A 26200-nucleotide genomic window follows, 5' to 3' on the forward strand; every position below is an offset into this window, starting at 1 on the left:
CTCTGCTAGCACCTCCCATTGGACAAACCCAACCATACACCAAGCCACACCACACATCAATCCAATGTGGATCCAGCCCTTTTCGATCAGCCCTCCAGGGCACGGAGCTGGGCATGGATCTTTGGGGACAAACAGAGAACAACCAACACAGCAGGTTTCCAAATATTTAACATATAGATTGCTAATGGCCCTCTCTATCCACCTGTCAGACATTAGGTGTCATGTCAGTCAGTACCCAAGGCACTTTGACCCCAATGCAAAGCGGAGGCCGGTGGTACCCTGAGTCAGCCTTTTGTTTTTGGTATATTGTAACATACTGCAACTTCTGTCTGCCTGGCCACGCAGATTTATGGATTACAGTATCTAGTTTTAAATGAAATCTCACACAATGCACAGATGCTTTAAGATGGTTCTTGCAAAGACAGAGCAGAGCTAAGATACTGCAGTTGCGCATAAAGGAACAAGAAAGTGTCAGCCCTAGCATGGCTCTTCCTGGGAGGGCCTCCTCACAGGCTACAGTATCTGCTACAGTGACAAGCTAATGAAAACTGACCCAGAATTGACTCGAAAATTCAAAACGATCACAACTATTTGAAGTACAGGTTTATTTCCATCATTAGTAATGTTGACTGTCCTCCTAAGTGTTCATTATGTTTTGAAATATTAATGATAATAACGCCTGCCTATACTTTTTTTTTTTTAAGATTTTATTTATTTATTTGAGAGAGAGAGGAAGAGAGCAAGTGTGAGTGGGAGGGGGGCAGGCAGGGGGGCAGAGGCAGAGAATCTCAAACAGACTCCCCGCTGAATGCGGGGCCCAAGATGAGACTCAGTCCACGATCCATGAGATCATGACCTGAGCTGAAACTATGAGTCGGACACTCAACCCACTGAGCAACCCGGCATCACTGCCTGTATTTAATAAATACACGTGGGGCACCTGGGTGGCTCATCGGGTTAAGCCTCTGCCTTTGGCTCAGGTCATGATCTCAGGGTCCTTGGATCGAGCCCTGCATTGGGCTCTCTGCTCGGCAGGGAGCCTGCTTCCTCCTCTCTCTCTGCCTGCCTCTTTGCCTACTTGTGATCTCTGCCTGTCAAATAAATAAATAAAATCTTAAAAAAAAAATACACATATATTGGGTTTATGCGAAAAATGCTTACTCATGGGATGATTGGAGACCATTGGTTTGAACAATAAAGAAAGGCTACAGTTGTGGTAATTATGCTTCTCTTTACAGACAGCGAAGCCTCCACAGTTTTTCTGTCTAGAGTACATAAGGCAGAAACGGAAAATGGAAAGTGACCTTTGTGAATAATAATAACAAATGTTTATATAAAACTCACTATGCCTTAAGCACTGCTCTAACCACAAATCCCACCTGACAGATAAGAGGACTGAGGCCGTGGAAGTTGAGCAGTCTGCTGGATACAGCAAGGAGCAGGCAGGACAGAGTTTGAACCCCAGCTTCAGAGTCTTTGCTCTGGATCACCGTGCTAGGCTGCCTATCTGAAGGAGAAAGGGGCTTCTTGGAATAATTTTGAAATTAAGACAAAACTATCTCCTCACACCTGTCAGAATGGCTAAAATCAATAACACAAGAAACAACAGGTACTGGTGAGGATGTTGAGAAAGGGGAACCCCTGTGCGTTATTGGTGGGAAGGCAAACTGGTGTGGCCACTGTGGAAAACAGTATGGATGTTCCTCAGAAAGTTAAAAAGAGAACTACCGTATGACCCAGCAATCGCACTAGTAGCTGTTTACCCAAAGAAATGAAAACACTAATTCAGAGGGATGCATGCACCCTGGTGTTCACAGCAACAGTATCTACAAAAGCCAAATTAGGGAAAGAGCCCAAGTGTCCACTGACTGATGAATAAAGAAGATATGGTTTATATACAATGGAATGTTAGTCATAAAGAATGAAGCCTTAGCATTTATAATGACATGGACGGAGCTAGAGAGTATTATGCTAAATGAAATAAGTCAGAGAAAGACAAATACCATATGATTTCACTCATATGTGGAATTTAAGAAATAGAACAAACAAGCAAAGGGGGAAAAGCAAGAGAGGGAGAGAGAGAGAGAGGGAGGCAAACTAAGAAACAGACTTTTTATTTTTTTTAAAGACTTTATTTATTTATTTGACAGAGAGAAATCACAAGTAGACGGAGAGACAGGCAGAGAGAGAGAGGGGGAAGCAGGCTCCCCGCCGAGCAGAGAGCCCGATGCGGGTCTCGATCCCAGGACCCTGAGATCATGACCGGAGCCGAAGGCAGCGGCTTAACCCACTGAGCCACCCAGGCGCCCCAGAAACAGACTTTTTACTCTAGAGAACCGACTGATGGTGGCCAGAGGGGAGGTGGGTAGAGGGCTGGGGGGGACTAGGTGGTGGGGATTAAGGAGGGCACTCATTGGGATGAGCACCTCGGGTGTTGTATGCAGATGCTGAATCACTATATTGTACACTAAAACTAATATTACACCGTGTGTTAACTAACTGGAATTTTTTTTTTTAATAATGATTTATTTATTTATTTGACAGACAGAGATCACAAGTAGGCAGAAAGGCAGACAGAGAGAGAGGAGGAAGCAGGCTCCCTGCTGAGCAGAGAGCCCCATGTGGGGCTTGATCCCAGGTTAAAGCAGAGGCTTTAACCCACTGAGCCACCCAGGTACCCCACTAACTGGAAATTAAATAAAAACTTGAGGGAAAAAATAGCTGACTTTGACTGCTAGCGGATATAGGAAGGCTCACGTTTCTTTCACACACACAAAAGAAAAAAACTAAAAATAATTAAAACAATGAATGCCGGTTTAAAAAGTAGAGAGAAAGGGGAGCCACTCAGTTTTATGTGGGGTAAGAGTGACTATTTCGTTGCACTTTCTAGCATCTGCCAAATATGATTTCTCAGGATGTGGTAGTTGGCAGACAGCCCTTTATAGCCACTAGATTCCGCTGTCTCTCTGGGTTTTCTCCCTTTCCTTCCTGCCCTCTGAAGCCTTCCTGCAGACTTGCCTTGCTCTTGTTCTCTTTCTAGGAGCTTGTACTAGTTAGGGTTCCCCAGAGAAAGAGAACCAGTCAGATGTATCTCTCTTTCTTGCTCTGTCTTTCCGCCATCTCCATATAGATATACACAATCTCTCTCTCTCCCTCTCTGTATATGTGTATAGATATATTTTATTCCTTAAAATCTGTGAATTTTTCATCTATGTCTATCTTTAAGGAATATAGATATGTCTATCTATCTCACAGATGTGGAGCTGGCAAGTCCGTAATTTTTAAGGAAAGCTGGGGGCTCCTGGGTGGCTCAGCTGGTTAGGTGTTTGCCTTCAAGTCAGGTCATGATCTCGAGGTCCTGGGATGGAGCCCGCGTCAGACGTCCTGCACATTGGGGAGTGCTTCTCCCTCTCCCTCTGCCTCCCTGCCCGTGCTTTCTCTCTCTGTCTTGCTCTCTCTCTCTCAAGTAAATAAATATTTATTTTTGTTTTTTTAAAAGATTTTATTTACTTGACACACAGAGATCACAAGTAGGCAGAGAGGCAGGCAGAGGGGGGTGGGGGGAGAAGGCTCCCCGCTGAGCAGAGAGCCCGATGTGGGGCTCGATCCCAGGACCATGGGATCATGGCCTGAGCCTAAGGCAGAGGCTTTAACCCACTGGGCCACCCAGGTGCCCCATAAATACAATCTTTAAAACAAATTTTGTAAGGAAGACCGGCAGACTGGACACCCAGAGAAGAGCTGATGTTTCAGTTTTGTGCAGTTTGGAGGCTGTCTGGAGGAAGAATTCCTTCTTTCTGGGGGGGGCACATCAGCCTCTTCTAAATATCTTCGACAATTGGCGAAGGCCCACCCCCTTTCTGGAGACTAATCTGTTCTACTCAAGGTCTGCTGATTTAAATGTTAATCGTAGCTGGAAACTACCTTCACAGTGATGTCAGCGTGTTGGTGTTTGACGTAAAAATGGGTACCGTGGGTTAGCCAAGTTGACTCAAAATTGATCATCACAGAGTTTGTTGAAAGGACCTGGGTTCACTGATCTTTGGTTAATTTTTGAGAACGACAGCAAGGCTCAGGCCCTGGGACCCCAGGGAACACAGAGCCCTTCTTCAGTTCTCTTCAGAAGGGAAACCTGCCCAACCTTCAGTGTTTTGTGTCATTTTTTTCAAGAAACCTCTTGACAGGGCGCCTGGGTGGCTCAGTGGGTTAAGCCACTGCCTTCGGCTCAGGTCATGATCTCAGGGTCCTGGGATCGAGTCCCACATCGGGCTCTCTGCTCAGCAGGGAGCCTGCTTCCCTCTCTCTCTCTCTGCCTGCCTCTCCATCTACTTGTGATTTCTCTCTGTCAAATATAAATAAATAAAAAAAAAAAATCTAAAAAACAAACAAACAAAAAAAAAAAACAAAAAAAAAAAGAAACCTCTTGACAGCAACCAACAGGCTTGGGTAGTAAGTCTTGGTCTCTGGCTTTTAAGCCACAATCCCTGGCTTCCAGATTCCGGAGGAGCCCTCGTTTATACGGATTCAGGAAGAGTGTGTTGTGGGCTTGTGTCTTATCCCACATGCTTCCTTTTCAAAAGCATGAACTCAGTCGTTCCTCTCTGAATTCTTCTGGTACTTTGTACCTCAGTTGGTACTTGGAATTCGGATCTTGTGTTGTAGCTGACGTACCTTCTCTTGGGCCTCCCAGCTCTGCCTCCTGCCCCCCCCCCCCCCCAAGATCTATGAAAGTTCTTGAAGGCAGGGGTTGGGCTCACATTTCTGAATGACTGCTTTCCTGCCAGGACACTGCTGCTTCGTAAACATGGCTTCTTGGAGAGACTTTGAAATGCTGATCCTCTGTGACATTTCTTGGGCAGGAATGTGATGGGTGTGAACCTCAATGAAGTTTGTGTCAGAGGGACAGGAGACAACTTTATACACCTACCACACCATAGGCAGAGCTCTCCTGTCTAGCCTTGAAGGTCACACACGTGGGCATAGCTCTTGCCACTGAGTTAGGCTCTCAAGACAGTTGTGCCTTTCATTTGCAGACAGACCCTCACTCAGCCTGGCGGCAGGGGACATGCAGCTGAACGGTCAGGACTGATAACTTTGTAGGGTGGGCTCCTGGACCAAGGCTAGCAAATCTGTCAGATGAACTGTGTTAGTTCCTGTGACTGCTGTCACCAGTTACCACAAATTGAGTGGCTTAAGACAATGCAGATCCATCAGAATTCCAGAAGTTTGACCTAGGTCTCAGGGGGCCAAGTTCAAGGTGTTGGCTGGGCTGCATTCCTTTCTGCAGAAGAGAATTGTTTCGTTGCCTTTTCCTGCTTATAAGTGGTGTTCGGGTTCCTTGGTTCAAGGCCCGGTTTCTCCCTCTTCAAAGCCAGTAATGGCCGAAGGGCCCTTGGTCCATGACATCACTCTGTCCTCTTGTGCCTTTCTCTTCCACTTTTTTTTTTTTTTTAAGATTTTATTTATTTATGGGACGCCTGGGTGGCTCAGTTGGTTGGACGACTGCCTTCGGCTCAGGTCATGATCCTGGAGTCCCGGGATCGAGTCCCACATCAGGCTTCCAGCTCCACGGGGAGTCTGCTTCTCTCTCTGACCTTCTCCTTGCTCATGCTCTCTCTCACTATCTCTCTCTCAAATAAATAAATAAAAAATCTTTAAAAAAAAAAAGATTTTATTTATTTATTTGACAGAGAGAGATCACAAGCAGGCAGAGAGGCAGGCAGAGAGAGAGAGAGAAGGAAGCAGGCTCCCTGCTGAGCAGAAAGCCCGATGTGGGACTCGATCCCAGGACCCCGAGATCATGACCTGAGCCGAAGGCAATGGCTTAACCCACTGAGCCACCCAGGCGCCCCTTCTCTTCCACTTTTAAGGACCCCTGTGATTGGGCTCACCCAGGTAGTCTGGTATAATCTCCATCTCAAAGCACTTAACTGCATCACACCTGCAAAGTCTCCCTTGCCGTGTAACATAGTCGAAGCATCTGGGCGTTGGGATGGGGACATATTTGGAGAGTCATTATTCTGCCTACAGTAGTAGCCTTATGATTGCCATTTAAAATAAGTAATTAATGTAAGATAGGATTTTAAATGGAAAGGTACAATAATTTCACTCATTGTAACTATGCTAGAGTTTTTGAGATATATTTATGCTTTATTAAATTTATAGGTTATTAATTTACCTGGGAATGTTTTGCTTATTAGGGTTGATGCTTATTCGAGCAGGTATTTGAAGTACTTATTAAAAAAAAAAAGCAAATGTGTCAGATTTATAATTGTAGCTTTAACATGTTTAAAGGAATTTTCTTTCTTTCTTTTTTTTTTTTTTTAAGATTTATTTATTTGAGAGAGAGAAAATAAGCATAGGGAGGCGCAGAGGGAGAGAGAGAGAGAAACTTTAGCAAACTCCTAGCTGGGCTTAGAGCCCCAGGCAGCACTTGATCTCACAAACCTGAGATCATGACCTGAGCCAAAACCAAAAGCTGGACACTTAATTGACTGAACCACCCAGGGCCTCCAAGGAATTTGCATTAAGTGTATAAAAGGGACTCGTTTTTTAAGGACTTTAGTCTGTTCAATTTGAGTTTATCAAACAGTAATAGAGCCCCTTTTATTTTGTATGAAAGTTTACTAGACTTGTAAAGATGTAGTTGAACTTAGACTTTAATGAAAACTAGGTCTTCACATTTGTTACTTTTTCAGCTCTCATTAATTTTTAACCAAGAAGCTATAAATAGTTCAGTCTATGCCCATAAACTCACACTGATTCTTATTCGAGTGAAGGGTAAGCATGTGATCAGTGAGACTTTCAAAAGCATTTTGTGAACGTCAGTGTATGTTATTCATTCATTCAGCCCAGCCCTGGGCTGGGTACTGTGACGCAGCCCTACATGAGACTACAGTCCAGATGCAGGCAAGGGGTATGGGAGGTGAGATTTACTCAGTCAGAGGAGGCTTTAGGGAGGAGCTGGCCATAAGGAGCCATAAGTAGATGCTTATCAGACAGAGGCAGGGGAAGAAAGAGTGCCTGGGATATTTAGTGAGTGTGGAGCTTTTGTGATCCTGGTGGAAATTAAAAAAAAAAATCTGAAATTTGCCTTTTGTGTTGTTTTCTTTTTTTTTTTTATGATTTACTGATTTATTTATTTGAGAGAAAGTGAGGAAGTGAGCACAAGCAGGGGGAACAGCAGAGGGAGAGGGAGTGGGAGAAGCAGGCTGCCTGCTGAGCAGGGAGCCCAATGCAGGACTCAATCCCAGGACCCTGAGATCATGACTTGAGTCAAAGGTAGACAGACGCTTGACGACTGAGCCACCCAGGAGCCCCTTTATGTAGTGTTCTGATGGAGAATTAGGGCAGGATCAGGGTGCGTTTCAGGGTAAATGTATTATTAATTCAGCCATCACATCGGCCACCTGGGAGCATCACACCGAACTAGAGATGCAGAGCAGTTCCTAACCTAGTTCTCAGAGCCTCGTTTCTTGGGGAATCGTGATTACTAACATTTAGGGAACACGTGTGGTGTGCCTGGTTCCGTGCCTTTTCCTCGTATTCGTTCACGTAACCTTCACGACCGTAATAGGTTTATTGTCACCGATTTGGAATCTCGGAAACTGAGACCTAGAGGAATTAAGGGGACAAAGGTCACACTGGAGGTAAGTGGCAGGACCATGATCTGAACCTCGCACAAGCCATCCCCTCTTTCCAGAATGCTCACGACCTCACTCTTCCATGGCTGGCTCTTCCCTCACATTTTAGGTCCCAGCCTCACTCTCTTTTGCTGGAGAGACCCCCCTGCGCAGCCCATCCTAAGCAGGTTTTCTTGTTATCCTGCATCTCAGCCCCTTGTTTAGTCTTACTGTAGCACTTATGATTTAAGTGTTTTCCTACTTGCTTTGTTTGTGTGTTTGTCTTTGTTTTTCCTACTAGACTCTGAATTCCGTGAAGGCAGGCATTCTGTCTGTCTTGTACATTATCGTATTTCCAGTGCCTTGCACAGGTCCAGGGTATCATAGCTGTTCAGTAAATGTCTATTAATAAATAAATTGATACTGATTTGACAGCTCATTATTCCCTAATCATTGTAGTACGCACACCATATGTGGAACTATCCCACTGAAGCATAACAGTGTTATTGATTGAGGTCGGCCCTCAGTAGCAAGCTTATTTCTCTACATGTTCCTAGAAATTTTATAACAATGATAAGTTTCTGTTACAAGGAATCTAAGCCTCACGAGGCAAAAGAGAAACATCCTCAGTATGCTGAAAAGCCAACTTGAATTGGCACACACCAAAAATGCGCCCGTGTGTTGTTGGAAAAACATTTATTGCAATTCAGTGTCAAAAATTTTTTACAAAAATATGCCACCGTCTGGTACAAACAACTATAAAAAAATCAATTCATCATGCAAGGAACGTGTGCAAATAATTTACACGGAAGGACTTAGCTCACACAGTATTAAATGAACATCTTTGCGTGAAATGAGACTAACCTTGTACTTTCAGTTACATGTCCAACCCTCTATAGCACTTTTTATTAAAAGGAGTAAAGCTTCTAAGCTTAGGACGTGGGCTTTCATGTGCGTCCCCTTTAGCCAGGGTTAAGGACACTTGGTAGAACAAAGATGGTGCCGAGAGCTCTCAGGCCCTCGGTGGCAATCCGTGGAGCCTTCTATTTAACAGACTCGTGCCACGTTAATTAAACAAACATTGCTCTACTCAGAGACTGAAAAAGTCATGTTCAAACTCCAGAACTGATGTTGTGGCAGATGGAGTTTTAAGAAGTTCAGACATTTGGAACAGCCATCCATTTTTGGACAAATGGGGCAGGGCCAGCATTTTGGGAGCTTTCTCAGGAAGCATTGTTTGCTGAGTTCAGGGACACTTTGAAAAATGTCCAGCAGACAAAGTCACAAGTATCTGTGGTCACTTGCTCCTTGCTGCCTCTTGGAATAAAATAATCCATCTTTGCTTGGTGAAGATGAGGTTTAGCAGAGAGTGGGAGGAGCCCCCCTTACCCCCCACCCCGGGATAGAAACTCCCCAGATCTGTTGGCAGGTGCTGGAGGGTGGGGAGGAGAAGGGTATGGATTAAATTGTACTTCTTAGTCTGAGAGGAGGTACCTGCTTGCTGACCGTCAGAACCTCAGTTTCTAGAAAGCAAGATGGCTGCTCGGCCATGATCTCTCTGCCATAAGGGCCATTTCTGTAATGAAAATGTGGGTACCCAGGGAAAGACTGTACTCCCTAGAATGCTGTACTCACAACAGCGTCAGAGGTTTGCAAAAATGTTAAGTGGCTCCAGGGAGAAATGTTAACTTCTCCATGGAGAACCAGGGACTAGAAATATCTGGAAAAGATAATGGCCAGATGCCTCATACTGGACCCTCATGGTTGCCTTCCACGGTGAAGGTGTTGAGAACGATCAGGTCAGGTGTCACGTGTCTCCAGACAATACCAATGAATGCTGGGTAGGGGGCACAGAGTCAATGCCTCAAAAAGTCCTGGGTTCGTACTCAGGTCTACCACTGAGTACCAGATGGGCTCAGACATGCCCCCCGAATGTTCTGAACCTGCTATCTCGTGTTGAAAGGCAGAAGGAATGCCACATTCCATCATCTTCAACTTCCCTTCCTGCACCAAAGTCTGGGATGGGAGTTTCCTTCCTTTGGGAAACTATGGAGGCTTTACTCTCTTTAACAAAGCAGAGAAGAAAGCATCTAAAGAAAATGTGGAGTTTAAAGGAATTATGATCTTGTTTACTGAAGACATCAAGAGCCCAAGATATATCAAAGAGTCTTTGCATTTGTCTAGAGGTTCAGGGTGTTTCTGAGGTCTGTTTAAACACTAATAGGATTTTAGGCCAGGATCCAGTCAGAAGGATGCTTCACAGACTCAGATAGTTGGAAACAGATTAAAAAAAAAAAAAAAAAAAAAAAAAAAAGAAAAGAAAGAAAGAAACGAAACGCCCAGATGTCCACATAGAAAATGTTGATATAGTTTAGTTTAAAAAAAAAAAAATCCACACATAAAATTACAGTTAAAAAAATTCACACATAAAATAGAGTGCGTAACAAAACATTATTGCCCTATAGCCCGGCAGAAAACTATAAACTCAGGTGTGTAGTTTATGATAAACATTGTATTCAATGCTACAAACGCTACACTGTTGAACATGTCTTGAAATGATCGACCTTGTAAATCACACCACTTGCTTAGACAAATAAAATTCTAAGCCCCCTCCCTTCTCCCACACACAGAAACCACAGGAAAAAAAGGAGCTTCTGTTAAATTGTAAGCTCCCCATGAAAACCAGTTTTCGCAACCACAGGGAATCATGGCAATGACGTGGTGCCTGCTTGTTACCTTCCTGCTCCATCACTCAGGAAAGCCCACGGCCATACTGAGTGTTTTGCAGAATCAACCCAGCCCATCTCAAATATCTCCTCCAGGCCACTTCCACAGAAAACTGATCATCACTAAACAAATGTCATCTCACAGCTGACCCCCTGGGTATGTTTTTACTCATACTTTTGCCCCTCGCGCCCCCCCATGCTACCAATCCCACTGCTCAGAGTAATAACCTCAAGGAATCATGCACTCTAGCTGAAGATGCCATGGACTTTTTTCTAGATCTTGCTATGAAGTGAGTGCTCACCTATTGTTTCCCTAAATGTTGTGCCTTACTCTCAAGAGACTCCGGGCTTGTTGCTCATATACCTTTACTTTGGACCAGATCATACCTAACATCCCTGTGCACTTGTGCTCTGGACTTCCTCCTTTCTTCTCCAGAAGTCCAAAGTACTTCCTAGCTGACATCAATGTCAAGTTCTATGTTACCAGGGTGGGGGGGGGGGTAGGGCAGTGGCTAGGTAGGTACAGCAGCGAGAGGGGAGCCTCCTATCTCTTCCAGCAATTTCCATTTCCATCGTCCTGTCCCTCTGGCTTTTAGACCAGCAGTTGTGAGATGGGGATTCTTTGTTTTTGTTTTTTAAGTTGGGTTGTCCCCAGAGGGTTTGCCAATTCTAAAGATGGTTAGTACCCAGGGAATGAGAATTTTCTTTTTCACTCACTTTATTTATATGTGAGGCCCTGGTTATGCTAACAGCTGCCGTGGGGCGCCAGCACAGACGCTCTCACCTGCTATGTTCTTCTCTGTCACCTTCCCACGAACCACGGCATCAGAGAGAGGCCATTTCTATTCCTTCCCCCATCCTTCTCCACCTGCCATTTCCTTTCTTAGTCTCATCTGCCAATGAAGGAGAACCACCAATGTTGGTTTCTTCTCTTTTTTCCTTAAAAATTTTCCTCGGCTCTGTCACACACCACGTCCAAAAATGCCAACAGAGCTGGGGAGAGCCCAGAGGCATCATCAAGGGAAACATCTCAGAAGACCATCCCCCAGCCGCTCGTGGTAGCCGTCATCCTGCACAGGCACGCCGTGCTGCCTAGGGTAGGAGACACAGTCGCCGGCGTTGCAGACCGTCCAAAGGAGACCGGTCGGCCAGTTTTGTGCTGATGGTCTCAAGTAGACAGCATTTCTGGGGCTGCAAACCCGAGGGTGCCTGGGAGTTCCCACCTCCCTGATCAGCATGAAGGGCCGGAGGTCATGAGTTGATGGACAGATGTGGAAGGCCATGAACGCCTACACCTAAAAATGCCAGAGTCAAAGTTTCCGGAGAGATCTCACAGCTACAATCAACCCAGCTCTGCCTCACGTCTTTCAGGAAGCTGAGACATTTGAGAGAAGCTGTCTGAATTCTGGAAGTGCCAGTTTTTTTTTTTTTTTTTTATTCCACCATCTAGGCCCTGCATTCTCAGTATGACGTGGACTCAGCGGGAGGGAAGACCAAAAAAGCCCATTGGGTATTAGAAGGGTTCTGGAAGGTCAACCTTACGCAACAAGGTCTTATTTTTTAATGTTTAATTCTTCTCAGTGGGAAGAATTTAAATGCAATTTAATGTTTTCTTCTGATGGGGGGGGGCAGAAGTGAAAATAAATATGGAGACACCCCGGTGTGTAGGCACAGACGCGGCAAAGTGAGGAGGGTTGATGGAGAATTGACTTCTCGTCAGCCTGCTGGTACCCGGGCTGTGCCCTGAGGGATAAGCGGCAAGGGGCTGTGCATCTCCAGCTGGTGCCTGGCCTTGTTGCTGTCCTTGCTCACCCCTAGGTTCACCCCCTAAGGATACACTGTTCTCTACCGTGAACGTGAGCAAGTTCCAATTTCTGCTTACTTACTTGCCAAGGGCATGCAGGGTGGCAACTTTATTTGCAAAAGAGGAAAAAAAAAAGCACAAAGCAAATACAACTGCCAAAATATGTACATTGTTGTAGAAAAGCAAAGTTCTATAAAAAGTAAAAAACAAAAACATCCCCCACCCCATCCCAGGAATATTTGACAATGAACTCATGAAGTCCTGAGATTTCCTGTCTTCCACACGGTCACCTGCTGGTATTTGCCTAGCAAGATCCCCAGGGGTACGGAGCAAGTTTAGGATGAAGACACAGTACTTCTGTTCCCTAGGATCGGAACTCCATGTTTTATCTTGTCATCCTTGTAGGAAGTCCTATAGCTTGGGCTGAGTAAATTCTGGTGTTGAACATAAAGAAAAGAAAGCTCCTCCGCTCATCACCTGCCAGGAGGGACAGCAGCTACTAAAATGTCTAACTGATACGTCAAACCTTGTTTTACAAGCCTTTATCAGCACCCCGGCTCCCAGAAGTCCACAGATGAACGCTTATCTGGGAAGATATTCTGGGAAGCCCAGACAAGCCGAGAAGTTTAACAGGAATAACAAAGTCTTCACAGCTATCGGGTGACTCCTTCTATCTTTTCTGCGGTGGGACTTCTTCCTCTGGGGCTGTTTTTAATCAACCCTATGTTGCCCCTGAATGAGCTACAATATGAAAGGAAAAAAAAAAGGGCTAATGTGCTGTGGAGTTGTTCTAGAAAGGAGTCAATGCCAAGGAGTGCCTATTCCCGTAAAAAGGAGGTCTGCAAGGTGATGAGGATTGCCTCCCGGACCCCTTCCTATTGAAACCACTTTTCCGGGAGGAAAAACGAAGAAAAACAGACACTGCCTGCGGGACAATGCACTTTGTCGGAGGGGGTGCTGCGTACTTTCCGAGGTAGAGTATTGTGTGATATTTGGAAGACAAGGCCCTATGCCCACGTGGGTTTAAGATGGGTGGTGCTTCCTTTGCCTTTTTTAAAACAACCCTCCCCCCCATCGAAACCGAAGCGCAGGGATTTCGTGTATGTCGTCCTCTTCTCTTTCTTTAAAAAGCAAATTTTCACATTGTAAACAGAGTGTTCTATCTTGAATTCGAGTTCTGCCCTTCTTTTCCACATCCCTAGGGAACTACCAAGGAGTCTCAGGGAACACGAGAATTCCATTTTCACCGACGAAACTGAATCCCTGCCCTTACAGTCTTGCCGGCAAATAGGAAAACAGCTTGTGGACAGTATTTCCACTTTCCCATACCGGCTCTAATGAGAAGTCCGTGTTCTGAGACTCCCAGCCGGCAGCTGCATCTCTCTCCCCTTCCTATGTCCTCTCAGAGACTTAGCTCACAAGTTCTGAGCCAGCATTTCAAATGTACACTATTTACAAAGGAAGTGTCCGAGCTCCGTATTCCCAACCATCCAATCAGCTGGGGAGCCCTTCGAAGTGTTGTCCCGAGCTGGGATTCAGAACTTGAACAAGTTGATAAAGTCCTGGGGTGACAGGGAAACGGAGCAGCTCTCCGGGTTATTGGCTGTGCACGGGTGGTCAGTGCCCTGGAAAGGAACATCACGGTTGTAGGTTGGAGTTCGCAGAAGTACTGTGTTGGCCTGTAGCCCCATGAGGCTGTGCCCAACCTCACAACAACATTCCCATGTCAAGAATGCCGTAAGTTCTGCAAAAACTAAAGAACTGTGTGTGTGTGTGCACCTGTGTACAGAGGGTGGGAAAATTTGCAGGTGGGTGAGATGTACAATTGTATACACACACACACACACACACACACACACAAATAGGGGTGGAGGAAATGAAGGTCTCTCAAAGGTTTTCTTCCCCAGGGACTGAATCAGTGTCCCCTACACCCTCAGCGAGAGGCTGCAGTAGGGAAGAGCAGGAAAGGAGCAGGACGGGCTTTCACATGGCAATGCTGGTGCCTTTGACTCTTAGGGGCTGGGCCAGGGGTCTGTGGCAGCCACCTCGAGACACATACCTTCCAGGAAAGAATGTGACAGTGTCTGCAGAGCTGAAGGGTGTCTCCGTACTGCTCTTTCCGTGGGTAACAGCGCACAAGTTTAAAATACATCTTCTTCCAGTCCAGCTGTCCTTTGTCTGATAAAATTAATCGCTTGCGGATCTAAATTACAAACGAATACAGGTAATTGCAGATGACTGCAGGAGACTTCATCAAGAAGACGGTTGTGGTTTTATGCTTCTGAAAAGTTCTGTTCCCACCCTCTCCTTCCCCCTTTTGCATCGATGCCCTGCACTTGCCAGGGAAAAAATTACCAAGATAGAAATAAGGCTGTTCTGAGCTCTACCCAGTGAGGCAGTAGCTTTACCAGGCTTTAAAAGACACAGGGGTCTGGTGACATCTCACTAGTGACCTCTACTAAACTGTATTTGGATGGTCCTTTAAAGTTTAGGTGATTTCAGTAAACACCTTCAATCTTTTCTCTGCTGTAGACTTGAGTGGTTATTTCCAGGGAGATGCAGTCACTGCTTGGCATGGTGGCTCTATTTTATATCTAAATATTAGTGGCTTCATGAACAGAACTTGTTGAACTCACACATCTATACAAAGAAGGTGGGGGGAAAAAATCGGAGGCAGCATGAGGAGGGGAAATAGGCCTAGAGCTGGTGTCAGAAGCCCCTAGTTCGAACTCACATTCAGGGCCAGCTTCTTTATTTTGGGAGCCATTTCCCCAGTCTGTGGTCTGAGGCCCCTCATCTGTTTCAAGTGAGGGTCAGGATACTGACGCCACCCTGGGTTGTTAGACTAAAATGAAATACTATCTATAAAAGTTCCTTAGCTGTACAATATGAAGTTAAGTTGTAAGTCACTCTGTAACTGACTTTGTAAGTTACTCTGTTATGGAAGAGGACTGGGGCCGCTGTATGAACTTTTTAAAGCAAGTCGTGAAGTATGCATGTAGGTTAAGAATGTTGTTCTTGTTTCCCCCCCCCCCCCCACTGAAATCACATTTGTGATTTAGAAACCCCTCGTTCTGTTGCCCTCTAGTCAGCCGGGAAGCCCTGGAGGGTGGGCACCCGTGCCTCGAGCTCCGGAAGAATGCCAAGGAAGCAGGAGGGTGGGGGACAGAGGAGGGGGCGGAGGGACTGCCCACGGGGGCCCCCCTGACCTGCCGCTCGGAGAAGTGGTACTGGCAGAGTTTCTTCCACAGCAGCCGGTCCTCACTGAGCACGTGCAGGTCGGGGGCCACCTGGCCGAGGCTGACCAGGTCGCGGCCGTCACTCAGCCTCTGCATGATGTTCAGCTGGAGGCACAGGGGCAGGTCGGTGAGGGTGAGGCCTTTGAAGGCGGGCTGTGGGGAGAAGGCGGATGTTAGGTAGCAGTTGATTGGGGGGTGACTCGCGGGCCGCAGATCGCCAGGTGACACTCTCCAAGGATCCAGCTGTCCCCTCGGCCTCCACCCTCAAGCTGGCTGACTGATCCCAGATCCAGAGGTGCGATTCTCCATGGAGACCCACAGGAATAGCCTGGACCAGCTGAGGCTAAATGGTGCCAGAGGGATTTTCCCCCGTTTCGGCGCATGTTGGATTCTTGTGCTCCGTTCAGTTCACTCACTGACCAGATTCGCTGCCTTCCTAAAGGGCTCTGTGCCTTGGCCAGCGCACCAGCCCATGACCAGGAATCCCTCCAGGCAGCGTTTCTTGCCTAGGCCCAAACGCGCTGCCCCAGGCCCCCGGCTGAACCCTCGCTGCTCTGCTCGTCTGAACGGTGCTCTTCTTCAGGCCCAGCTTGTACCTATTTCTTCTGAAAGGGAATTTCTTTCCTGCCTTTTGTGGGTACCCCAGGCCTCTGACTACATCTTCCTGGAATTCTTCTGTTCTCTTCCAGGGACTTTTTGAACCAGCCCCTTTATGTTATGTAATGCTAACTGCTTCCAAAAGGAAACTTGCATGGAACATTCCTGCTGGAATGTAAGGTCTATGGAGGCAGGACTTTTTGTCTTTTTTCACTGCTGTGTCCTTTGTGCCTAGAAGACCACTTAGCATATAACAGGTACCCCCAAAATATCTGAGGTGTGAATGGAACCCTCATAATCAAGTAGGTAAAAAAAACCCAAAAAGACCCTGTGCTTGTTGTGTATATTTGTGTATGTGTGTGTGCGCAAGCATGTGTGTGTGTGTGTGTGCATGTGTCCTTTAGGAATGACTGGTCCAGAACCTTTTGGTGTAAATGCCTCCATCTTTAGAACATCTCTATTCAAGCCTAGGGGATCCACAGACTATTAAAAAACAAAACTCTTTGTGGATAATACATTGGCAATTAATCAGAAGCGGCTTCTGCTTAACCCTGAACTTATATTTAATTGTTAATTTTATATTTATTATTTAAATTTTGATGGGCTCATGTTACCCACCCACACCTGGATCCTTGAAGGTGGGGCCTAATTTCATAGCTCCTGCAGTCGAGCCCAGCACAAACAACCTCTTGAGGGCCTACTGTGGCCTGGCACTGGGGTTGGAATGGGTTCATTCAGCTGGCGAGAGACTCGGAAACATAAGCAAAAGCAAACAATTAGAGAACAGTATGTTACGTGCCGTCAAGTCAGCACAGAGAGCTCTGGGAACCGTCCGGACAGAGGTGGTCCTCACTAGTATTTACTGATGGGTCTTGAACAGCAACCTGCGCTGCCATAAGCAGTCGGCGCAGGTCCCTTATGACTGAGGTTCTTTGTTCTTCTCATGCTAGACCTGGGTGAGCTCTTGATTTTGGACTATAGCCATTTAGCTCAGTGCTCTGTCACCTCCGGGGGGTCACAGGAAAAGATACAGGATGAAGAATCCCTTCCTTAGAGCTCAGGGGAAAATAATCCCGTCGATGGGTATTGAGTCCCATCCTCCAATTTTTAGGGAACTATTCTGTTCAAGGCACATCAGAGCCCACAGGCACAGGATTCCAGGGGGAACGTGTGGTTTCACCAGGCCCCACCTGCGTCCCCTGCAAAGCGTGACAGGTGTGTAGAGGGAAGGTGGGAAGAAGCGAGGAGCCTCGGGAAGCTGGACTAAGGAGAAGGGAAGGCGGCATGGGAGGAACGCCGGAGGGACAAGCAGCAGATGTGGATCCCAGCTGCCCTTGGGAACTCTGGGTCTCAGTTGCCCCACGTCCAAAATGCGTAGGCTTAGAAGACTCTGAAGGTCCCTTCTGGCTCCAGCGAGCTCAGATCTGGATCAGCTCCAGCCTCTTAACTCATCAGAAGTGACTATGACCTGACAGTTTAAATCGTTCAGGCTGCTGGCCTGAACTTTCAGTTGTTTGCAAAATTCAGGACTTTTGCCGGACCGCGGAAGGCTCTAGACCTATGTGTCGTTTATCATCTGCTGCTGATCATACGAGCTAATAAAACTGCCATGACATTTTCTTTTTGTTTCCAGTACTTCAAAGCATCTACTTTTTTGGTTAAAACTCCCAGGCCAATTATTACATTGAACTCCTATTAAAGTCCGCTTGGCAGAGTTCACGCTCAAATGTTCAAACCTGAACTTTTCCAAAATCCTTGCCCAGACCCCATGCTGAGCCCTTGCTCCTGATAAATGGTTAACTGCTTGCACGCCTTCTTTTTGAATATAAACATGTAAAAGAACAATAAGCCACTCAAGCATTTGGCTATAATCCTTCTATGGCCAACCCTGCCCTCTATCTGCTTCAAAACCCTGCCTTACCCCAAACCCTGCCTTACCCACAGTGATTCTATGTGACCTCTCCCTACTCCAAGCCAGTTCTCTTTGCCTTTTTCTCCTTTCGTCCTTTATTCTATTAATTATTTTTGCCAATAAAAATTGGCTCCATAGAATTAGATATGAAATTTAGAAGGAAAATAAGATTATATGCCAGGAAGATACTGCTAGAACTTTGGCAGATAGAAAGCAATCACTGTAAATGTCACCTGAATATTTTTGTGTAATAACATCCTTCTCTTTCGTCCAAGCTGTTAAAAAGTCGGCTTTAAAATATAGTCCAGACTGAAGTAATTAAGTCCTGTTTTTCTCTCTCTCTCTCGATCTTTCTTTCCTCTGGAGAGTTGGGCATTAGTGTGACAAGCTCTGTGGGCTCCATGGGTTCCCATCACTGCTCTCAAGATCATGGGGCTCAGCGCGAGGAGGGCTGGGAAGGAGGGCAGGGGACGAGAGTTCAGTGGGGAGAAGAGCAGCCTCTGAAGGCAGGCCGGGGCCGGGGCCGGGGCTCAGTCCCCTACTCCTACATCTTACTTCTGCCGAGGCACCAGCCACACTGTTCTTCTCTTTTCTTTTTTCTTTTCCCCCTAAGATTTCTTTGTTTTAGAGAGAGGGAGTGAGCACAGAGGGGAGGAGCAGAGGGAGAGGAAGAGAGAGACTCTCAAACAGACTCTCCTGAGCGTGGAGCCTGACGTGGGGCTCGATCCCATGACCCTGAGACCACAACCTGAGCCGGGACTAAGAGCTGGAAGCTCAACTGACTGAGCCCCCCAGGTGCCTGCAGCCACACTATTCTTAACTACTCAGCCTGATTTTTCTCATTTACAAAATGAAGAAAAGCACATCTTAACAGTGTTGTTGGGCAGAGTGGATCTCAACGCATGGAAGTACTTAGCATAGTGTCCAGTGGAAACTGGCTATTATAAAGACCCCTACTTATAGGTATTCACTGGATGAGTTAATTAATACACGTGAAAGGCTTAGAAGACTGTCCGACACAGAGAGAACCCTTTGTAATAATAAGAGCGGACACATTTAAAGACTTACTCCATGCCAGGCATTGTTCCAAACATTTTCTGTATGTTAGCTTATTAAATCTTACACCAGGGCTAGGAGATAGGCATTACTTCCCGTCAATCATTCATTCCCTCATCTAAAATTTATTGACTGCTTTCTGCTCTGTGCATGGCAGAGAGAGATGAGCAGCGAGCAAGAGGTAGTCTTTCTTGGCGGCGCTCATAAGGCAGTGGATGGACAAAGGCAAGTGGAATCACGTTTGAGATAATCTCAGATGGCAACAGCTCCTCTGAGGAGGGTGAGATGAGAGTGTTTTCAGAGGATGGATGGTCCGGGGAGGCAGGACCAAGCTTGGCATGGGCAGAGAATAGCTTGGCCAGAGAGAGAGAGAGAATAGCTTTGCCAGGAGCAGAGGGGAGGCTGAGATGAACTTCAGTGTTTGATCTGTCCTGCATGGGACTGCATTGGATGTAAAGCTGGATCACTGAATACATAGTTAGAAGAAAGCTGCATTGAAAAGAAGTTTGGAAGCCACTGATGTTAAGAAAGCTTTGCCACTCAAGGAATAAGGTGTTCTGGCCTGAGTCGCTGGGCTTCTCTGGTCCCCACTCCTGTCTCACCACATGAAGGGTTATAGGAATGACAAGGGCCACCTCCTCCCTGGCGTGACTGTGGATCAGTTAAGGGGGGTTCTAGGTAAGCGAGCCCACGGGCGTGCAAAATGTGTGAGCAGCTGTGGCCAAGGAGACTCCTGGGATGCGGACAGAGGGAGCAGAGGCAAGTTCTGGGCAAGGGTGATCCTCTAAATAGTGTGTCAGTGTTGCTGGAAGGAAGAGGCCCTTGGGACACATGCGACTTGCTCATTTAGATCCCTGGCTGGAAATGTCTCTCCTGGGCTTGGACCAAAAGAGAAAGTATTAACGTCCAGGCTACAGATAACACCAGAAATCAGGTAGAAGGTCTACGTGAGTTTACTGTGAGAGATAAGCTGGGAATCTGGCCTCCAATTCCCATCGTCAAAGTATGCCTACACTTAAGAGAGGAGAATGGGGTAAATTATTAGAATGAATTCGGCAAATGTTCAGAACACAAGCTCTTAAAATAATCAAACAATTGAGATAACTTTTCTGGGCTTGTGCTGTGCTCTGTGTGTGTGTGTGTGTTTAAGTGTGGGAGTTGTAGCCCAAAGTGATTCCGAGGAAGTCACATCATTCTGAAGCTTCCCATTATTCCCTTTGTTTCAGAGCTTAAGAAACTCAGAGGTTATTAATAGCCAAATCAAGGTCACTGCATTTTGAAAACTTCATATAAGTATTTAAAAGAGGTCAAAGAGGTTTCTTCATGTTACTTTCTCAAGAGGTGGGGCAGACCCAGACGTTATCAGCTTGGGCCCCGGAACCACTTAGAGCAGTGCCGTCCGTGATAAGGCAGGCGGGCGCCGCCTGAGCGGTCTAAGTGTGCCTGTCGGTCAGCGAGCTGCAGGAGGGCAGGGCGCTGTCTTTCTTACAGTGTTTGTGGGCCTCCGTCCTCCTGCTCACTATTAAAAGCATTAAGAGCTGAGGGCCAGGTTAGCTTCTAAAAGCCAAAAGACACTGCTGATAATAGGAGGGCCTCTCGGGATATTTTCCACTTTGAGTGAGAATTGCTCTTTTCTTCCCATACATGTAATGTTCACAGTCTGGAACCTAAGGCTTCCTTGTCGTAATTCTTAATCACTGGAACTAGAATTTGCAAAGGTTGGTGGCGGCCTTCCAAGCCATGGCCGTCCCAGCTCTGTCGTATTCAAGGCAGTGTCCCTGCAGCTGTGAAGCACACGTGCTTCGGGAGGAAATGGGAAAATCGAGCGATGCACGCCGCCCCTCCCCAAATCCAGGCTTCCAACTTTCCTGCCACGCTGCTGCAATCTGCAGCCTTTGACCCCCCCCCCCCCGCCGTATTGGGAATTCCCAGCCCACTCTTGGCACCCGGGAGAGGGCATCGGATGGGGACAGTCCACACTCCTTTCCTCCACCAGGGAAGATCTACAAAGTCCTGGGAGGCTGCCCAGCCTCTCGGGGGAGGCAGCGGCGGAAGTCCTTACGGCCAGAGGGAGGCGGGCGTTGCTGCTTACCCGGGTGATTTGGATACTGTTCAGCTGCTGCTGCCAGTGCAGAATCGTCTCCATCCGGTATACCCACATGTTGATGTTCCCGACCAGCACAGACTTGCCGACTCTCTGCACCAGCGTGCACAAGGACGTGTAGAGGGTCTGCAGCAGCTCCCTGATGAGCCTGATGTTCTGCTGGTCTTCGAGGACTTGAGTGGGGGAGAACAAAGCATGAGCAGTCACGATAATGGGGACACCATACATTTGGTGTGCGGGCCTTTTTTCTCCTCTGTTCTGCTCCTGTCACGTGGGTACTGCCTCTGGGGATGTGGTTTTCTTTCTCGCTGTTATTTATTCGACACTTGGCCAAGCTTCGACACTTGAGGTTACTGGGTAGAGTTTCCATCATCTAGGCCCCTCTTTGTTCTCTTCTCCCTACTTTCTGACAAAGCCTCTTTCTCTCTTCACTGTTTCCCCAGGGCCAACTGGCTCACCTGATCTGAGGGCAGTTCCTTTGGCCCAGCAGTGATGTCCTGCGTAGCTGGTCAGCAGTCAGGAATATGAGCTCTGAGGCTGTCTGCCTGAGTCTTTGTGGGATTAGAGATAAATTACTCTTTCTTATGGGCCTCAGTTTCCCTGCATGCACAGGGACTCGGATGAGCCAAAGATCGAAAGTTGCTTCTAGATCTAAGAGTCTGTGAACCTATTCTGCCTTGTGCATAGCTCAATTTTCCAGGAATTTGGAATCCAGAGGCTTGGTAGCCAAGCTTGGGACATGTGCCCGCACTGAGAAGTGTGAGAGGCGTACAGCAGGGCGAATGGGTGCTCGTGATGAAAGGGTGGCAGGGGACGGTCTCTCCCCTTTGTCCTGAACGCCAGTGACACTCCTCTCTGAACTGGAATTTGGCACCCCTGAAATGCATCTGGAGTCATTCACGTCCATCCACTCACCCTTCCTTAAATCTCAGGACAGGTCTGCTCGATTGGAAAATCCACCCGCCCATCCCCATCTCTATAAAAAGGGGAGCGAGGTGGCAGGCGTGGGGGAGTGGGGTGGGGCAAAGCTCACCTTTCAGTACCACTTTCTCCAAAATGTTCATGAAGTTCTTTTGGGCGATGCCGCTCAGGGACGTAAGCTGTGACTTTGCTATCAGTTCCAACAGCTGTGGGTAAAAATAGAAGTTGCCAGGCTTAGAACACAGAGACATTTTTCTCCTCTAATCTTTGCTTTAGAGTCACATGACGCAGAGATACGGACCAACAGGGAGACAGAAACGGCAGGCCCGCAGGAGAATAAAAAGCAGATGCTCACAGTGGAAGACAAATGGGGGTAATTCAAAACCCAGGAATCAGACTGAATGTTTAATTCCCTTTTTCTTTTAAATATAAAGAGTTTGGCTTCAGCCAGGGTGAATTCATTCTGCTTGTCCTACTTCAGCAAGGGAAGCTGAGGGACTCGGAAGGGAACAAAGCCGACTGTGACTGGCAAATGTTTGAGTTCTCCACAATCACTCCCAGCAGGAGTCCTTCTACCCCTCCTTGAACTTCTTCCCCACTGGTACCAACTGTTCTCAAGGTACGTGAAAGCTCACGGTCAGCAAGATGTGTGCTTTCCAAGGAAGGGGCCAGCCTTCTCCAGAAATCTCCTGCTCAGGCCGTGTTCAGTACAAATGTTTGTTAATTAGAATCTCCTACTGCACTTACTTAATCTTCCTTTAGAAAGAGGCTGGTCACAGGGAGAAAGAGGAATTCAGGGTTGTATAGTATACACACACACACACACACACACATTTCTACTGAGAGACTAGGATCCTCTGGGACTATGAGCAAGTTACTAAATTTCTTGGTGCCCCCATTTCTTCATCTGTGCTAATCATACTCAGAGGCCCCAGGACTGCTGAGAGATTTGAATGAGGAACTGCCCCAAAAGCATAGTGCCTGGTATGGATTAGGAAAATCAAGGTTGGTTGGTTTGTTGAAGGTGTGTGTCCTAATCCCACTACCCCATTTATCGACAAACAAAAAGAAAGAAAGGTAATAACTTAAGTTGTTGCATCCTTAGTTAGATTTTTCTTTGGTAACAAAATTATTTACAGATGTGGTAATATTTTTAAAAAAAATCTATCATAAATTCTGACGAAAAATGAAACTTAAGATTGGAAGGATGTCTTAGAGATCAGGTAATCAGCCCATTTAACAGCTGAGCAAAGTGAGGCTCAAGCGACTAAGTCTCACCAATTTTGCGCAGTGGGCAGACTCAGCTGAGACCACCTCAATACACTTCATGCTTTCACAGAGTCATCAAACAAAAGAGGTTGATGTGAAGTGAAAACAATTTTACCAGAGCCCAGCAGGCCCCCAACTAAAACTAGCTAGCCGAAGACTTAGAACCAAGACTATTCCTTTACCTCAGAGTTTGAATTTCTGCTCCCAGGAAACTTTGCAAGGGAGTTTCATCCATTGGCCAGGCCCCAGCCCAGCTCCACTTCAGGTCAGTAAACACCGAGTGTGACATTGTGCTGGGCCACTGGACTCAAGGCTGAGGGAACTACCAAAGTGACTTTCCAAAAATCGGGCTACAGAGGAGAACTAAAACTTTTGGATCAAAGCCCTAAGCAATTCAAAGAACCTCTGCTTCCATTTGTTTAAAAACTTCTGTCCTCCTGAAGCCACTTAGGAGCCTGTCAAACCACATATAGACTTTTAATTTCCTGAACATAATTTTACTCTCAGTAAAAACAAAACAAACCAAAAAACCAAAAAACAAAAACAAAAACAAACCCCAAACAAAACACCCCGAAACCTCTCCCGGCCTGGCTTTTGTATCTCTCACACACACTGGGAGAGGGAGCTGAGGCCAGGCTGAGGCTGGCTGGTTAGGATTCGTACTGGCGATCCAGCGCTGGAAGCCAGGAGCTGACCCAGGACCCACAAAGAGAGGCAAGAAGTCTGTCCATCTGTAGAGGCCACATCCACGGGCGTTGACCACACTGGATGACCTCTGCTTGTCTGGTGCAGCTCTGTCACCAACCAGCACGTGACAGGCAAGAGAAGAGTGACAAATGGCACGGAGGGACCAGCCAGAACTTTCGTTTATCTCCCGGACCAACAGCAACCAGATTCAGAAGGCCAACCCGATGGTCTAATAATACCCCGCGCCTCACATGACCAGCATGAGGCAAGATGAAAGAAAACAAAAGCCCTGAGTCCCTCTCCGAAGGGCAGTTAGCTGTGAGCTGTGACTCACCATGGAATGGGAGGAGGGCGGGCAGCTCTCTGCCTGAAATCCGTCCAAAACCCAGCTTCCACGTGACTACCATCTCTTGAAGGCGTCAGTGTTAATCTTGTCTAAAAATGCACCAATCACAAGGACAGAAAACTCTCCAGGCTATGACTATGCATTTGAGGGAAAACAAAAAGCCCTTTCTGATTGAGATGATGTTTGACTAAGCAGAAGGAGGAATGCAGCAGCAAAAATTTCTCAACTGACAGCAGAAGGACGTGTCAAGCACCCTTGTGTTTAGCCCCATCTCAAGAGAAAAGTTCCTCCTTCCACCACCAGGGAGTGGTGGGGTCGGGAGAAGAAACCGTGGAGGAGACCCAGCTTCTCTAGCCGGGTGACCTTTACCACTCTCTCCCATTAGCAAGTGTTTTCTGAGTGTCCACTCTGCCCTAGCGTTGGTGACGTGGCTATGGCCATAAAGACATGTGATGGCTAGACTCATGGCGTTTATGGTCTAGTCGCCGGTGTAAGTCAGTTAACCTCTCAAAACCCTAGTTACTTCATTTCAAAGATGGAAATAAAAAGATTACCCACTTCACACGATTGTTAGAATTACAGAGATAAATATCTGAAAACCCACTCTAAATTCCAAATACAAGGCATTATTAAGATATTATTTTGTCCTCTTCCAGACCCGAGTGTTTTAGTGAAGTTTATAGCTGCTATCAAGGTTTAGTGAACTTTCTGTGAGGAGCCACATAGTCAATATTTTGGGCTTTGTGGGCCATATGCTCTTTGTCCCAAGTACTCACCTACTTAGCTCAGCAGTGGTAGAGCAAAAGCAGCCTTAGGCAGTATGTAAATGAGTAGATGTGGCTGTGTTCCAATAAAACTTTATTTACAAAAACACGTGGAGGGCCAGACTTGGTCCTTGGGCCATAGTTTACCAACTTCTGATATATAGCTGTATCTGTGATATATATAAATTTAATATATATCATAGATATATCATAAAATTTAAGAAATATCTATGTGTGTGTGTGTGTATGTGTATAAATAGAGTTTAGGAGGGTTTCAGAACTAAACTTCCTGCTTCAGTTCCCCCATCTGTAAAATATGCATAATAATAGCATCCACTTTAGAGTTGCAGTGAAGATCTGTGTTCATAAAACATTCACAACAGTGTCTGGCACAAAGAATATACTCATTATTATCATTAGTTTTTTAATCATAATGCAAGACTATTACTAGGTAAAATCACTGCTAAGGAGGGCATAGTCAATCAGTAAAGTACACCTGGTTTAAAGATCTTTAGAATCTCTATATTTCAGTTTTATTCATTGTCAACCAAATGCTTAAATGGTTTCAAATTTTAATATTCCTTTCTGTCATTTTTATTATGTTAGTGATACATTTAATAGCTCGCTATCTGTTGGTGAGAATTAATGTTGCTACATTTCACGTCTTACATTGCATTTACCACGAGGTCTTATTTTGCTAACAGTAACGGGGGTCACTACATATCAGGGTCACTACGCATCAGCACTAAGAACTTCACATGTATGATCTGACCTTGTTTAGTCTTCCACGGTGAGCCAAGGGTTGGGTTCTCTACCTGATAAGAGAGGACACTGTGGCTCAGAGAAGTCAAGTACCTCAATCACACTAGCAGTCGTAAGTGGGAGAGCCAGGACTCGTGCCCATTTGTGTCTTAACAGAGGATAAATATTTTGAGGACTTAAGGGCTTCAGCTTTTCAGGGTCAATCAAACGGGCACCTAGGGCCAAACTTTAAAACTAGTAGCAATGTCACGTATTACGATGTTCTGGGAGACAAGAGTCTAGAAATTCCCTATTAATAGGACATCGTGACAGGTGATCAGCTTTTACCAGGAAGGGAGAAAAAATCCCCAGAAAGTGTTACTAACACGACTGGGACGGGACAGTTGCTTTC

The 26200-nt window shown here is 46.3% G+C and overlaps 1 protein-coding gene across 1 annotated transcript in view; it reads right to left on the bottom strand.

Moving 5' to 3' along the window:
* Nucleotides 1-8301: 8301 nt before the first annotated feature.
* Nucleotides 8302-26200, bottom strand: part of FBXO32 (F-box protein 32) — a 33322-nt gene continuing 15423 nt past the window's right edge. The window contains exons 5-9 of the mRNA XM_004743514.3: nt 22094-22187; nt 21049-21233; nt 15362-15544; nt 14212-14355; nt 8302-13777 (exon numbers count right to left, since the gene is read on the bottom strand). Coding sequence (XP_004743571.1) covers nt 13688-13777; nt 14212-14355; nt 15362-15544; nt 21049-21233; nt 22094-22187 — 696 coding nt within the window. The 3' untranslated portion in view covers nt 8302-13687. The remainder of the gene's footprint in view (nt 13778-14211; nt 14356-15361; nt 15545-21048; nt 21234-22093; nt 22188-26200) is intronic.

The sequence above is a fragment of the Mustela putorius genome, unplaced genomic scaffold (genome assembly GCF_011764305.1).
Source record: "Mustela putorius furo isolate JIRA1106 unplaced genomic scaffold, ASM1176430v1.1 tig00000228_pilon_pilon_pilon, whole genome shotgun sequence".
In the NCBI taxonomy this organism is placed as follows: domain Eukaryota; kingdom Metazoa; phylum Chordata; class Mammalia; order Carnivora; family Mustelidae; genus Mustela; species Mustela putorius.